Source organism: Pyrgilauda ruficollis, unplaced genomic scaffold, assembly GCF_017590135.1.
Source record: "Pyrgilauda ruficollis isolate IOZ18807 unplaced genomic scaffold, ASM1759013v1 scaffold258, whole genome shotgun sequence".
NCBI classification, from domain to species: Eukaryota; Metazoa; Chordata; class Aves; order Passeriformes; family Passeridae; genus Pyrgilauda; species Pyrgilauda ruficollis.
This window is the reverse complement of record NW_024523911.1, coordinates 220,691-233,078: the sequence shown is the minus strand read 5'-3', so window position 1 is coordinate 233,078 and position 12,388 is coordinate 220,691. Positions and strand designations below refer to the sequence as shown.

Below are 12,388 nucleotides of genomic sequence, written 5' to 3'. Positions count from 1 at the left end.
CGGGGTATTCCGGCGCTCTCTGGGGTTTATTTTGGGATTTTTTCGGGGTATTCCGGCGCTTTCCGTGGTTTATTTTGGGGATTTTTTCGGGCTATTCCGGCGCTTTCTGTGGTTTATTTTGGGATTTTTTGGGGGCTATTCCAGCGCTTTCCGTGGTTTATTTTGGGATTTTTTGGGGCTATTCCGGCGCTCTCTGGGCTGTTCTGGGGACGGCGGCAGCTGCGGGGAGGCACCGCGGGGTTCCCAAACCCCTTTGGGATTCCTGGCTGGGCTCGGCTCTGGGGTTACTTGAAATGAAGATTTCGGGGCGGATGAGGAGCGGTAGAATTTTTTCCCACGTCTCAAGGCAATAGGATTAATTAATTAATGAATTAATTAACATGTAATTAAACTGTAGATACTCCTAGGACAGGAAATCGATGCCGATAATTTTATTTTGTATCATTTTCCCTTTCTCTCTGTGTTGTTTTTTTCCCCTTTTCCCTCCTTTTCTTTCTCCCCAGTGTTTCAATAAATTTATTTTTTAGGATTCCTAAAAATCGCAAGTTTGGATCCTCCCCTCCGGTTTTGGTTTTGTTTTTTTGGGGTTTTTTTGTTCTGTTGTTGTTTATTTTTAATTTGTATTTTATTCTGAGTTGGGCTGTGTTATTATTCCCGATACCTTTAAAATATTGTGGGTGTTTTAATAAATTTTATATTTATTTTTTGCACTCAACACCAGGCTCGGCTGCAATTCCTGTGGGAATTGGGATTGGGGTTTTGGGATTGGGGTTTTGGGATTGGGGAGTCTGGGTATGGGAATTGGGGGCAGGATTGGATTTTGGGGTTGGGGTTTTTGGGGTTGGGGTTTTTGGGGTTGGGGTTTTTGGGACTGGGGGTCTGGATGGGGTTCTGGGCATGGGAATTGGGGGCAGAGCAGAATTGGGGTCCTTTGGAGGGGGATCAGGATGGGGGGTCCATCTATGGCATGAGAGAGGGGATGGGATCCTTTTGGGATCCTTTTGGGGGTCGGGATGGGACCCTGGATATGGGAATGGAGGGGGGCAGGATGGGACTTGTGGGGTCAGGAGGGGACACTCTATAGGGTCTGGAGGGGTCATTTATGGGGTCAGGAGGGGGCTTTTTTAGGGGTCAGGTGGGGACTTTTTGTGGGTTCAGGTGGAAACAATTTATGGGATCATTAGGGGACCCTTTGTGGGATCATGAGGGGGCCCTTAGTGGGGTCAGGAGGGGGCTTTTTGTGGGGTCAGGAGGGGACCCTTGGGGGGGCTTGGGGGGGGGTGCGCCTTTCCTGGTCCTCCGAGCCACCAGGAGGCGCTCGGGCGGTGCAGCGCTGGCCCCGCCCCTTTTCTCACCGGCGCGCTCTGATTGGCTGAGCCGGAGGTGACCCCGGCGCGCCCCCGGGATGGCGGCGGCGGGGCTGAGCCGGGGCCCGGTGAGCGTCCGTTAGTCCCCGAGTCCCTCCCCCTTGCCCTGCTCCCCTCCCGGCCCGTCTCCTCCCCGTGTCCCGCCGGTGCCGCTAACCGCGGCCCGCGCCCCCTCCCGGTGTCCGTCCCCGGGCCCGCTTCCCCGCCGTCTCCCGGTGTTCCCCCGTTCCTTGTACCGCTCCCGGTGCTTCCGCTCCTCTCAATATCCCTCAGGCACGGGTAAACCCCCTCCGCCCCTCCCCAGGCCCGGTTCCCACCGCCCGATCCTCCGCTGATGGCAGCTCCGTTCCCGTCCGTCCCTTCCCGTCCCCTCCCGCCGTTCCCGGGCTGTTTTTGGGGTTCCCGGGGGTCTCAGGGCCGTTTCCCCGCAGCTGTTCCTGCGCTGCCGCTCCTGGCGGGGTTTGGCCTCCGGCACGGACGGGGAGTCGCGCCTGGCGCGGCTGCTGCGGGAGAAGTTCCCGCGGGCCTCGGCCATCAAGGTGGTGGACATCTCAGGTAGGGACTGCGCCTGTGGGCCTAAACCGGCCTGGTGATCCTAAACCGGCCTGGTGATCCTAAACCGGCCTGGTGATCCTAAACCCGCTCTTTGTGATCCTAAACCCGCTCTTTGTGATCCTAAACCTGCTCCTGTGTGCCTAAACCTGCTCCTGTGTGCCTAAACCCGCTCTTGGTGATCCTAAACCCGCTCTTTGTGATCCTAAACCTGCTCCTGTGGGCCTAAACCCACTTTCTGATCCTAAATCCACTTCTGTTTGCCCTAAACCCGCTCTTTATCACCCTAATCCCCATTATTGCCCTAAACCCGCTCTTGGTTACCCCAAACCTGGTTTTCAGGGGGGACCCAGTCGGTCTCCAGCCCCCTGTGGGCTGCAGGGACCCCCAGAAGGGGCAGGAGTGTGAGGGTGCTCAAGCCTTCACTTTAAAATTTATTTTAATTGACGTTAATTGGCGTTGATTTGCGTTAATTGGCCCGGGTTCCCAGGAGGCTGCGGCGCCATGTACGAGATCCACGTGGAGTCGGAGGAGTTCCGGGAGAAGCGCCCGGTGCAGCAGCACAGGATGGTGACCCAGGTCTGGGGCAGGGGAGAGGGAACGGGAGAGGGGGAATGGGGAGAGGGAGGGGAACGGGGAGAGGGAACAGGGGAGAGGGAACGGGGAAAGAGGGAGAGGAATGGGGAGAGGAGACCAACAGGGGTGAGGGAATGGGGAGAGGGGATGGGAGGGAACAGGGGTGAGGGAATGGGTGAGAGGGAACAGGGAGAGCAGATGGAGAGAGGGGGAATGGGAGGGATTGGGGGAGAGGGAATGAGAGGGAACGGGGGGAGAGGGAATGGGAGAGGGAATGGGGGTGAGGGAATGGGAACAGCTGGATGGGTGAGAGGGAATGGACGTGAGGAAACGGGGGAAAGGGAATGGGAAAGAGGGAGTGGGAGAGAGGGAACCCATGGGGCTGAGGCTGCAGCACCCCTGGCTGTGGGGCCGTGCCTGCAGCACCCCTGGCTGTGGGGCCGTGCCTGCAGCACCCCTGGCTGTGGGGCCATGCTGCAGCACCCCTGGCTGTGGGGCCATGCTGCAGCCCTGGCTGTGGGGCCTGGCTGCAGCCCTGGCTGTGGGGCCGTGGCAGAGCCGCCCCTGAGCTGCGCGTGCCCTGCAGGCGCTGAGCGAGGAGATCAAGCACATGCACGGCCTGCGCATCTTCACCTCGGCCCCCAAGGGCTGAGGCTGCCCCCGGCCCCAATAAAGAGCTCCAGGAGGGGCCCAGGGCTGCCCCCCTGGGCCTGAACCCCACCCTGTGCCGTGTGCTCAGTCCTTGGGGGATGGTTGCTGTTATTATTATTATTATTAGCCTTGGAACCCAGACGGGTCATTGCAGGGGGGTCTATTCCCCAGCGGGAAGCGCTGAGGGAAAGGACTGAGGGGAGCGGGGAGGAATGAGGGAGAGGGCTGAGGGGAGCGGGAAGGGCTCAGGGAGCGGACTGAGGGGAGCGGGAAGGGCTGAGGGGAGCGGGAAGGGCTGAGGGGAGCGGGAAGGGCTGAGGGGAGCGGGAAGGGCTGAGGGGAGCGGGAAGGGCTGAGGGGAGCGGGAAGGGCTGAGGGGAGCGGGAAGGGCTGAGGGGAGCGCTCCGAGCCGCGCTGCCCTGAGGGAGCAGCCGCCGCGCCTGCTGGGACCAACCCCCTCCGCCAACTCTCGCGAGAGCTGTGGAAAAGGGCGGGAATCTCGCGAAGGGGGCGTGGCCACACCATAGGTGTGGTTGTGTGACCACGCCCACGTGGGGGCGGGGCAAGAAATGAGCGCGGGAACCCCAAAAGTGCGGTTGGGCACCCCAAAAGTGGGGCTGGGATTAAAAATAAAAATAAATATCTAAATTAAATTTTAAATTTTTAAATATTTTTTAAATAGATTAAAATATAAAATATATAAATAATATACATAATAATGTACAAATAATAATATATGAATATATAAAACATATAAAATACATTAAAATATATATAATAAATAAGTAAAATAAAATTTTATATAATAAATAATCAGTGCAAGCCTCTTTTGTGCTGTTAGCTCTTGTTTAATTTTATTTATTTCAGAGTCCGGGGGATGCTCGAGCGCTCTCCGTCCGTCTCGCACTGGGGGCACCAAGAGGGACTGGGGTGGGGGTGGCCCTGTGCCTCTAAACCACACAACAATTAACAATTAAACAATTAATTGAACAGTTGGAAAGCCCCGGGTGTGACAGGGATGGAAGCTCTGGCTGTCCCGTGCTCCCAATCCCAGGGGTTTGGGATTTGTTTGCATTTTTATCTCAAGAGCTACTTGGGAGCCCACGTGGGGGCGGGGCAAGAAATGAGCGCGGGAACCCCAAAAGTGCGGCTGGGACCCCAAAAAGTGCAGCTGGGACCCCCAGAGAGCCCTCCCCATGGCGCTGGGCACCCCAAAAGTGGGGCTGGGATTAAAAATAAAAATAAATATCTAAATTAAATTTTAAATTTTTAAATATTTTTTAAATAGATTAAAATATAAAATATATAAATAATATACATAATAATGTACAAATAATAATATATGAATATATAAAACATATAAAATACATTAAAATATATATAATAAATAAGTAAAATAAAATTTTATATAATAAATAATCAGTGCAAGCCTCTTTTGTGCTGTTAGCTCTTGTTTAATTTTATTTATTTCAGAGTCCGGGGGATGCTCGAGCGCTCTCCGTCCGTCTCGCACTGGGGGCACCAAGAGGGACTGGGGTGGGGGTGGCCCTGTGCCTCTAAACCACACAACAATTAACAATTAAACAATTAATTGAACAGTTGGAAAGCCCCGGGTGTGACAGGGATGGAAGCTCTGGCTGTCCCGTGCTCCCAATCCCAGGGGTTTGGGATTTGTTTGCATTTTTATCTCAAGAGCTACTTGGGAGAGCAAATATCAGCTAAATAATTAGCTAAATAATTAGCTAGGCTATTAGCCAAATAATCAGCCAAATTATAAACCAAATCAACAGCCAAATCATCAGCCAAATTATCAATCAGCCAAATTATTAGCCACATTATCAATCAGCCAAATTATTAGCCACATTATCAATCAGCCAAATTATCAATCAGCCAAATGATAAGCCAAATGCCAAAGCTTCCTAGGTGGTGTAAAATTGGAATTTTTCCATACACTGTAAAATTTTGATTTTTTATAAAATTGGAATTTCTTTCCCCATGCATTGTAAAATTGGATTTTTGTAAAATTGGATTTTTTTCCCCCCATCTGTTGTAAAGTTGGGTTTTTGTGACACTCGCTGTGCATTTCCCGAGCTGGGGGATGCTCAGCGGGGTCTCGGGCCCGGGGGGGATCCTGGGGGGCTCTGGGGATGCTCCCCCGACCCTCTCACCCCACAGGACGATCGGGGGTCTCCATCCTCCTCACCCTTGAAGGCTGCCGGGGGTCTCCGTCCTCCTGCTATTTTCGGGGGTGGGGTCTCTGTCCGTCCCCTCTTTTGGGGTCTCCATTTAGGGGCACCGGGTGGTCTCGGTCCTCCCATTACAGAGGGGCCGGTGGTCTCGGTCCTCCTCCGGGATGGAGGGGCCGGTGGTCTCGGTCCTCCTCGGTCATGGGAGGGCCGGTGGTCTCGGTCCTCCCCCGTTAAGGAGGAACCGGTTAGTCCGTTAAGGAGGGGCCGGTCGGTTTTCCCCTGTGGTGGGGGAGCCGGTCGGCCGCAGTCCTCCTCGGTCATGGAAGGGCCGGTGGTCTCGGTCCTCCTCGGTCATGGGAGGGCCGGTTGATCCCGGTTCTCCTCATTAAGGAGGGGCAGGTGGTCTCGGTTCTCCCCCATTAAAGCGGGACCGGTTCGGCTCCACCCCCGTTCAGGAGGGACGGTTGGTCTCGGTCCTCCCCCGTTAAGGGGAGGTCCTGGTTCTCCTCCGTAAAGGGGGACCGGTCGGCCTCGGTCCTCCTCGGTCATGGAAGGGCCGGTGGTCTCGGTCCTCCTCCGTTAAGGAGGGGCCGGTGGTCTCGGTCCTTCTCAGTCATGGAAGGGCCCGGTCGGTCTCCGTTCTCCCCCGTTAAAGAGGGGCCGGTTCGGCTCCACCCCCGTTCAGGAGGGACGGTTGGTCTGGGATCGCCCCCATTACAGAGGGGCCGGTTGGTGCCGGTTCTCCTCCGTTAAGGAGGGGCCGGTCGGTTCTCCCCTGGGGTGGGGGAGCCGGTCGGCCTCGGTCCCCCTCGGTCATGGAAGGGCCGGTGGTCTCGGTCCTCCTCGGTCATGGAAGGGTCGGTGGTCTCGGTCCCCCTCGGTCATGGAAGGACCGGTGGTCCCGATCCGCCCCCGTTACGGAGGGGCCGGTTCGGCTCCCCCCCGTCCTGTGCGGGGGTGAACGGGGGGGTCCGACCATTTCCGTCCAGCCCCCATCACCGGGGGCGGCCGGGTCGGCTTAGTTTGTGTTTAACTTAGCGTGGGCTGGGGGCGGTCTCGGTGCAGCAGTGTCCGGTGGGGGTCGCCGCACCCTTGCTGCTCCCCGGTTACCGGGAACCGGCACCGTCTGAGCCCACTGCGGGGATTTGGGATCAGGTCATCTCCGGCCGCCCTCCCGTTACCGGGAGGGGGCCGGATCGCCTCCCTTCGTGCCTACCGTAATGTGGGCGGGGGGCGGTCACCATGGAGCGGAGTCACCGGTGGGGTCTCCGCGCCCGTGCAGTTATGGGGTGCCGGAACCGGGACCGGCTGCACCCACTGTGGAGATAAGGGGGGGTTAGGTAATCCCCGGCCGCGTCCTGCACTTGGTTCGAGCTTACCTGAGTGCGGGCCGCGGGGGTCACCGCATCCTCCGTTGCCGGTCCTCCAGTGTCCATCGCCGCGATCCTCCGCTGTCCCGCCGCCCGGGCCCGGGGTCTTCGGCCGCTCCGCTCGTCCGCTGTCCCGCCGCCCGGGCCCGGGGTCTTCGGCCGCTCCGCTCGTCCGCTGTCCCGCCGCCCGGGCCCGGGGTCTTCGGCCGCTCCGCTCCTCCGGTGCCCGCTCCGGGCTCTCCTCCCGCTCCGCTCCTCCGCCGCTCCCGAGCCCCAACTCAGCCCAGGCGCCCCCGCCGCCGCTTTATATACCCAGCCTGAGCCACGCCCCCCCAGGATCACAGCCAATGGGAGTCGAGAAAACAGCGTGGGGGCGGAGCAACCAGCGTTCCACATTGTGAACAAACAGAGGGGAGGCGTGACCAAAGCGCAGCCGAGCGATCTGATTGGTCGGGAGGCGGAGCGTTCCAAAAGGGGCGTGGCCCGAGCCGGGGGCTGCAGGTGAGAGGGCGGGTGGGGGCGGGGCCGCGCTACAACCGGGATTTTGGGAGAATTTCCTGCCTGTTAATAAAAGATTGTTATTTTTTCACTTTAATCTCTTCGTTTCTTCCCGATGGAAATTGGGATTACTGGAAATTGGAGCTGGATTATTGGAAACTGCAATTGGATTATCGGAAATTGGCATTGCATTACCGGAAATTGGGATTATTGGAATCCTAAAGGAGGGTAACTCAGGCCATGAAGTCCAATTTTCATTTCAGCTTTCTCTGACACCAGGACGATGCCAGAATGCATGGACTCCATGGAATTCCATGATGTCACAGCATCAGGAATGATGGAACCGAGGCTCCATTGTGACACGGCAGGTGTTCCACACCTGGTGGCACCCAGGGCAGCGCCATGGCAACGGAACCTCATGGCACCGAGTGGTCCCAGTCCATGTGGAGGGGTCTCTGTGGGCCCCAGCCTTATTTCTGGTGGTCCCAGTCCCACGGGGAAGGGTCTCTGAGGGTCCCAGCCCCATTTCTGGTGGTCCCAGGGCCATGTGTGCTTTTATACTGCGTAATACTTTGTAATAGCTTTGATTTTGTATCCCCTTACTCTCCCCAGATGATGTCCCCCTTTTTGTTCCCCCTTCCTCTACCTGTGTACCCATTCTCCTGTGTTGAGATCATCCCCAAATCCCCGCCCTGGCTCTCTGTCAGTCACTCAGCATCCCATCCCCTCTATCTAGAACTTTCTTTCAAAGCTGTCCAGTGGTCAGCCCGAAGCCAGGGGTCAGCCCCCCAAGGATCCCATGGGGAAGGGTCTCTGAGGGTCCCAGCCCCACTTTTGGGAGGTCCAGCCCCACTCTGGGGGGGTTTTGTGATTCGTGTGGGTGGCACGCGGCTCGTGGGGACAGCACAGACCAGGCACAGCATTCAATGTCATTTTTGCCAATTTTATTTTGTCCCTTACCTTTGGCAGGCCGGGGCGGTGGCCGAACCCCTCCGGTTTGGGGGGCCCGGCGTGGTCCCTCGGTGCCCCGGCGTTGCCTGTCCTTACCTTTGCTGAGCCGGGGGCGGTGTCGGACCCCCCCAATTTGGGGGGGCCGCCGTGTCCTCCGTCGCCTTACCTTGGGCAGGCCGGGGCGGTGGCCGAGCCCCCCGATCCGGGAGCCCGGCGTGGTCCCTCGGTGCCCCGGCGTTGTCTGTCCTTACCTTTGCTGAGCCGGGGGCGGTGCCGGTGCCGGTCCCGTTCGCACGGGCCGGTACCGAGAAGGCGGCGGCGAGAAAAGGCGCAAGGGCGGCGAGAAACGGCGCATCGGCGCATCCCCGTCCCTCCCACGACCGCCCCGTGCCGGGGCTCGGGGTTCCGAGGCCCCGGGTGCTGCTAGAGCTCCGGTGTTGAGGGTCCCGAGGGTCCAGCTGCTGCCGGAGCTCCGATGTTGGGCGCTCCCTTCCGTTCTGCTCCGCTCCTCCTCCCCGCTCCGCTCCGCTGCTGGAACCGGACTGACCCGCAGCCCCCCGCCGTCCCTTTATATAGTCAGCGTTACCCCCGCCCCCTCGCCGGCAGCCAATGGGAGCCGAGCGCCAACAATGAGGGGCGGGGCATAGAGCGTTTTGCATTGTTGGGAAATGAGGGGCGGGGCTAGAACGAGACGGAGCGATGTGATTGGCTGGGATGGTTCCGCGGGGCGGGGCCTGTGCGCACCGGGCCCGGTCACCGGGAGCGTTCGCCTCGCCCCGGGGCAGGGCCGGGGCATCTCCGCCCTCCGGCCCCGGGGGATGCTCCGGCCGGTGTCCGGCCTTGCCCCGGCCCGGGCCGGTCGCGGCGCTGAGGGGCAGGGGCGGCCCCGGGGCTCCGGTGCGGAGCGGGCGTGGCTGCCGGTGTCCGCAGCCGTTTCCCCGGGGGTGCCCTGCCGGTGTCCGTCATCGTTGTCCCGGCGGGACGCTCGCCCCGGTGTCCGTCTGCCCCTCCCCGGGGGACTTCCGGGGGATCTCCGCCCTCCTCATTCCCGGGAAGCAGCAGGGGGGGTGCGGGTGCTGTGCCGGTTGTACTCGCCCCGGCAGGATGCTCCGGCCGGTGTCCGTCCGTGCTTCCCCCAGCCCGGCCCGGCGGCCAGGGAACCCGGCTGGCTCTCCGCCTCCACGGCCCGCCGCGACCCGGCACCGGGCTCAGCGGGGCCGGCGCCGCTCCCGCCTCCCTCCCCGCCGCACTGCCCGGGGGTGTCCCCGTCCCGCTCGGGGGACCGGGGCTGGCGCTGGGGTGAGGGCTGATGACGGATTGGGGTTAGGGCAGAATTGGGGTTGAGTTTGGGAGCTGGAGCTGAAGCTGGGGCTGGAGTTGGGGCTCAATTTGGGATCGGGGCTGCGCTCAGCATGTCCGTGTCCCCCCCGACCGCCAGAGACGGGAACGATGCTCCGGTGCTTCTCGGACACGGCTTTGTTAGGAGGGAACGTGGATGGACAGCGGCTCCGGAGCGGGGCGATCCCCTCCTGGCTGGAGAACCCACCGAGGACACCCAGAGCAGCTGGGGAGGGGGCTCAGAGCCAGGAAACCGCGGAGCCGGGCGGTTCCTCCTCAGCGTTCCGTGCCGGGACGCTCCGTGCCCGGCTGCTCCTTGGCGGCGGCGGGCAGGAGCCGGCGCGGGTCAGCCACCTTCACCGTGAGGGAGCCCTGCGGGGGGACACGGGGCACTCAGGGCGCGTTCGGGGGTGACAGCGGGGCGTTCGAGGGGCGGTGCTGACCGGGAAGAAGGAATGGAGCAGCAGGAGCAGCAGGAGCGCCGCCAGCCCCAGGCCGAGCCACAGCAGGTAGCGCCAGCGGATGCCCTGCTGGACGAGGCTCAGCGGGGAGCGCAGCCACAGGAACGAGGACTTGGGGCGCCTGTGGGGACACCGGGCTCAGTCACTGTTGTCACCTGCCCGCCGGCCCCTCGTGGCTCGCCCCGGGCTCACCTGGGCTCGGGCAGTGTCGGGTGCTTGTTGGGCTCCTCTCGGCCCTTCCCCACCGGCCGCTCCTCGGCCTCCTGCGCCGTCAGCAGCTCCAGGCTGAGCTCCAGCTTCCCCTGGAAGGGGCGGTCGGATCTGTCCCTGCTGTCCCCCAGCCCTGTGCGGATGTCCCCAGCCTGTCCCCAGCCTACCGAGAGCCGCTGGCCGCCGTCCTCCTGCATGGTGCAGGGCCACCAGCCCTGTGCCCTCCTCCTGCGGAACAGGTTCAGGGGCGAGCGCTGCAGCGCCGGGGCGCGGCACCAGCGCCGGGAGAGCCGCCGGGAGAGCCGGGCCGCGGAGAGCCAGGCCCGGGAGGAGCGGGGCAGGGAGAGCCAGGCCCGGGAGAGCCAGGCCCGGGAGAAGCGGGGCAGGGAGAGCCAGGCCCGGGACAACCAGGGCCAGCAGAACCAGGGCAGCTCCGACGGCGTGGCCCGGCACAGGCGGGGGCTGCGGGCCGGGCGGGGCAGCCGCGTCAGCTCCAGCTCCAAGATCCCTGCGGGACAGGCCAGGGGACAGCTCTGTCACCGCGGGGAGCTTCTTATCACCAATGGGAGCTCCTAATCACCAATGGGTGCTCCCTGTCCCCACTGGCTGTCCCCTGTCCCCTGCAGTGTCCCCCCGGTGGTGACACGGGCTCTCTCACCCAGCAGATCGTCCGCCTTGAACTTGTCATTGTCCCACACCTGCAGGATGAGTTTGGGCGGCACCTTCAGCAGCGTCGCGTCCAAACTCCACACGTGCTCCTGCCCGGGGACACGGCAAGGTCGCGCGTGTCCCCAGGGCATGTCCCCGGGCCGTGTCCCGGCCTGTCCCCGCCTGTCCCCTCTGTGTCCCGCCCCGGCTGTGGCTGACCTTGCGGCGGATGGCGCAGAGCTTCTCAGCTGCCAGGAACTCGAAGGGGAACACGAAGCGCCAGTTGAAGGCGCCTCTGCCGTTCCGGGAGCGATAGTGGATGTCGGTGTGCTGCCGCTGCTCCGGGAGCCCGTCCAGCCACCTGCGGGGACAGCGCTGTCACCCGTGTGCCACTCCCAGGGGACACTGCTGTCACCTCTGTGCCATCCCAGCCACTTGTGCCACCCCCAGGGGACACCGCTGTCACCTCTGTGCCCACATGGATGGGGACACCCTGGAGTGACAAAGGACCCGCGGGTGGGTGCCAGAGGCTCTGGGGTGAGCAGGGCAGAAGCTGGGGGGTGACAGGGGACACGGTGGGGACACACCCGGACACGTAGATGTCACTCATGCGCTGGCCCAGCAGGTTGACGTCCCTAAGGTCCGCGTCCCACACGTTCCACACCACGCAGCGCAGCTCGTACCTCGGGAGGGGACAGCCAGTGTCACCTTCCGCCCGGGGTGGCGCTGTCCCCACGGGGGTTGTCCCTGTCCCCACGGGGGTTGTCCCTGTCCCTCACTCACCCCTCGGCCTTGCGGGGGTCGATGTTCACGGGGGGCCCGGGGGGGCCGAGGCTGGTGGGGAAAATGTCCACCCACATCTGCACCTTGCCCTGGGGACATCGGCACGGGCTGGCACCGGCCAGAGTGTCCCCAGGTGGCCCCAAGTGTCCCCTCTCTGTCCCCACGGCCCCAGGCTTCTCATCACCCCGAGGTCCCTTTGTCCCACCAGCATCTGTCCTTGTCACCCCCCGGCCCCATCACGCACTCCTGAGCTCCCTGGCACCCACCCCATTGTCCCTGTCACCGCAGAGTGCCCACCACACCCCCAGCCCCTGTGGCTGTCCCCAGGTGTGGCTGTCACCTGCTCCAGGCCGGGCTGGGCACTGCTCTGCAGCCCGCGGGTCTCCAGGTGCTCCGGGACGAGCTGGCACAGGTTCAGCACGTGCAGGGCCAGGCGCTCCCGGGGGGCCCCGGCGTGTCGCACTGGGGGGTGGCCCCGCTCTGTGACACCGACCCGCCTGTCACCTGCCCAACAGCCACCCCACAGACCCCCCCGGATCCCCCTAAACCCCCACCAGACCCTCCCCAGATCCCCCAAATCCTCTCCAGACCCGCCCAGATCCCTCCCCAACACCCCCAAATTACCCCAGACAACCCAGACCCACCCAGATCCTTCCCAGATCCCCCCAAACCTTCTCCAGATCCTCTGAAACCCCCATCCAACCCAATCCAGACCCCCCAAACACCCCAGACCCTCCCCAGATCTCCCCAGATTCCCCCAAATCCCCACCAGACCCGACACGGGGCACTCAGGG

The 12,388-nt window shown here is 61.8% G+C and overlaps 2 protein-coding genes across 2 annotated transcripts in view; one reads left to right on the top strand and one right to left on the bottom strand.

Annotated features, from left to right (window-relative positions):
- The first annotated feature begins 1,337 nt into the window (after nt 1-1,337).
- BOLA3 (bolA family member 3) lies at nt 1,338-3,215 on the top strand. Its single transcript, XM_041471182.1, has 4 exons — nt 1,338-1,435; nt 1,799-1,922; nt 2,410-2,498; nt 3,082-3,215. Exons 1-4 carry the CDS (start codon nt 1,406-1,408, stop codon nt 3,145-3,147), a joined length of 309 nt encoding a protein of 102 aa, XP_041327116.1. The 5' UTR covers nt 1,338-1,405; the 3' UTR covers nt 3,148-3,215.
- A 5,981-nt stretch (nt 3,216-9,196) lies between these two features.
- Nucleotides 9,197-12,388, bottom strand: part of FER1L5 (fer-1 like family member 5) — a 17,520-nt gene continuing 14,328 nt past the window's right edge. The window contains exons 43-51 of the mRNA XM_041471194.1: nt 11,935-12,098; nt 11,595-11,683; nt 11,399-11,494; nt 11,031-11,172; nt 10,822-10,921; nt 10,331-10,671; nt 10,146-10,255; nt 9,936-10,074; nt 9,197-9,448 (exon numbers count right to left, since the gene is read on the bottom strand). Coding sequence (XP_041327128.1) covers nt 9,197-9,448; nt 9,936-10,074; nt 10,146-10,255; nt 10,331-10,671; nt 10,822-10,921; nt 11,031-11,172; nt 11,399-11,494; nt 11,595-11,683; nt 11,935-12,098 — 1,433 coding nt within the window. The remainder of the gene's footprint in view (nt 9,449-9,935; nt 10,075-10,145; nt 10,256-10,330; nt 10,672-10,821; nt 10,922-11,030; nt 11,173-11,398; nt 11,495-11,594; nt 11,684-11,934; nt 12,099-12,388) is intronic.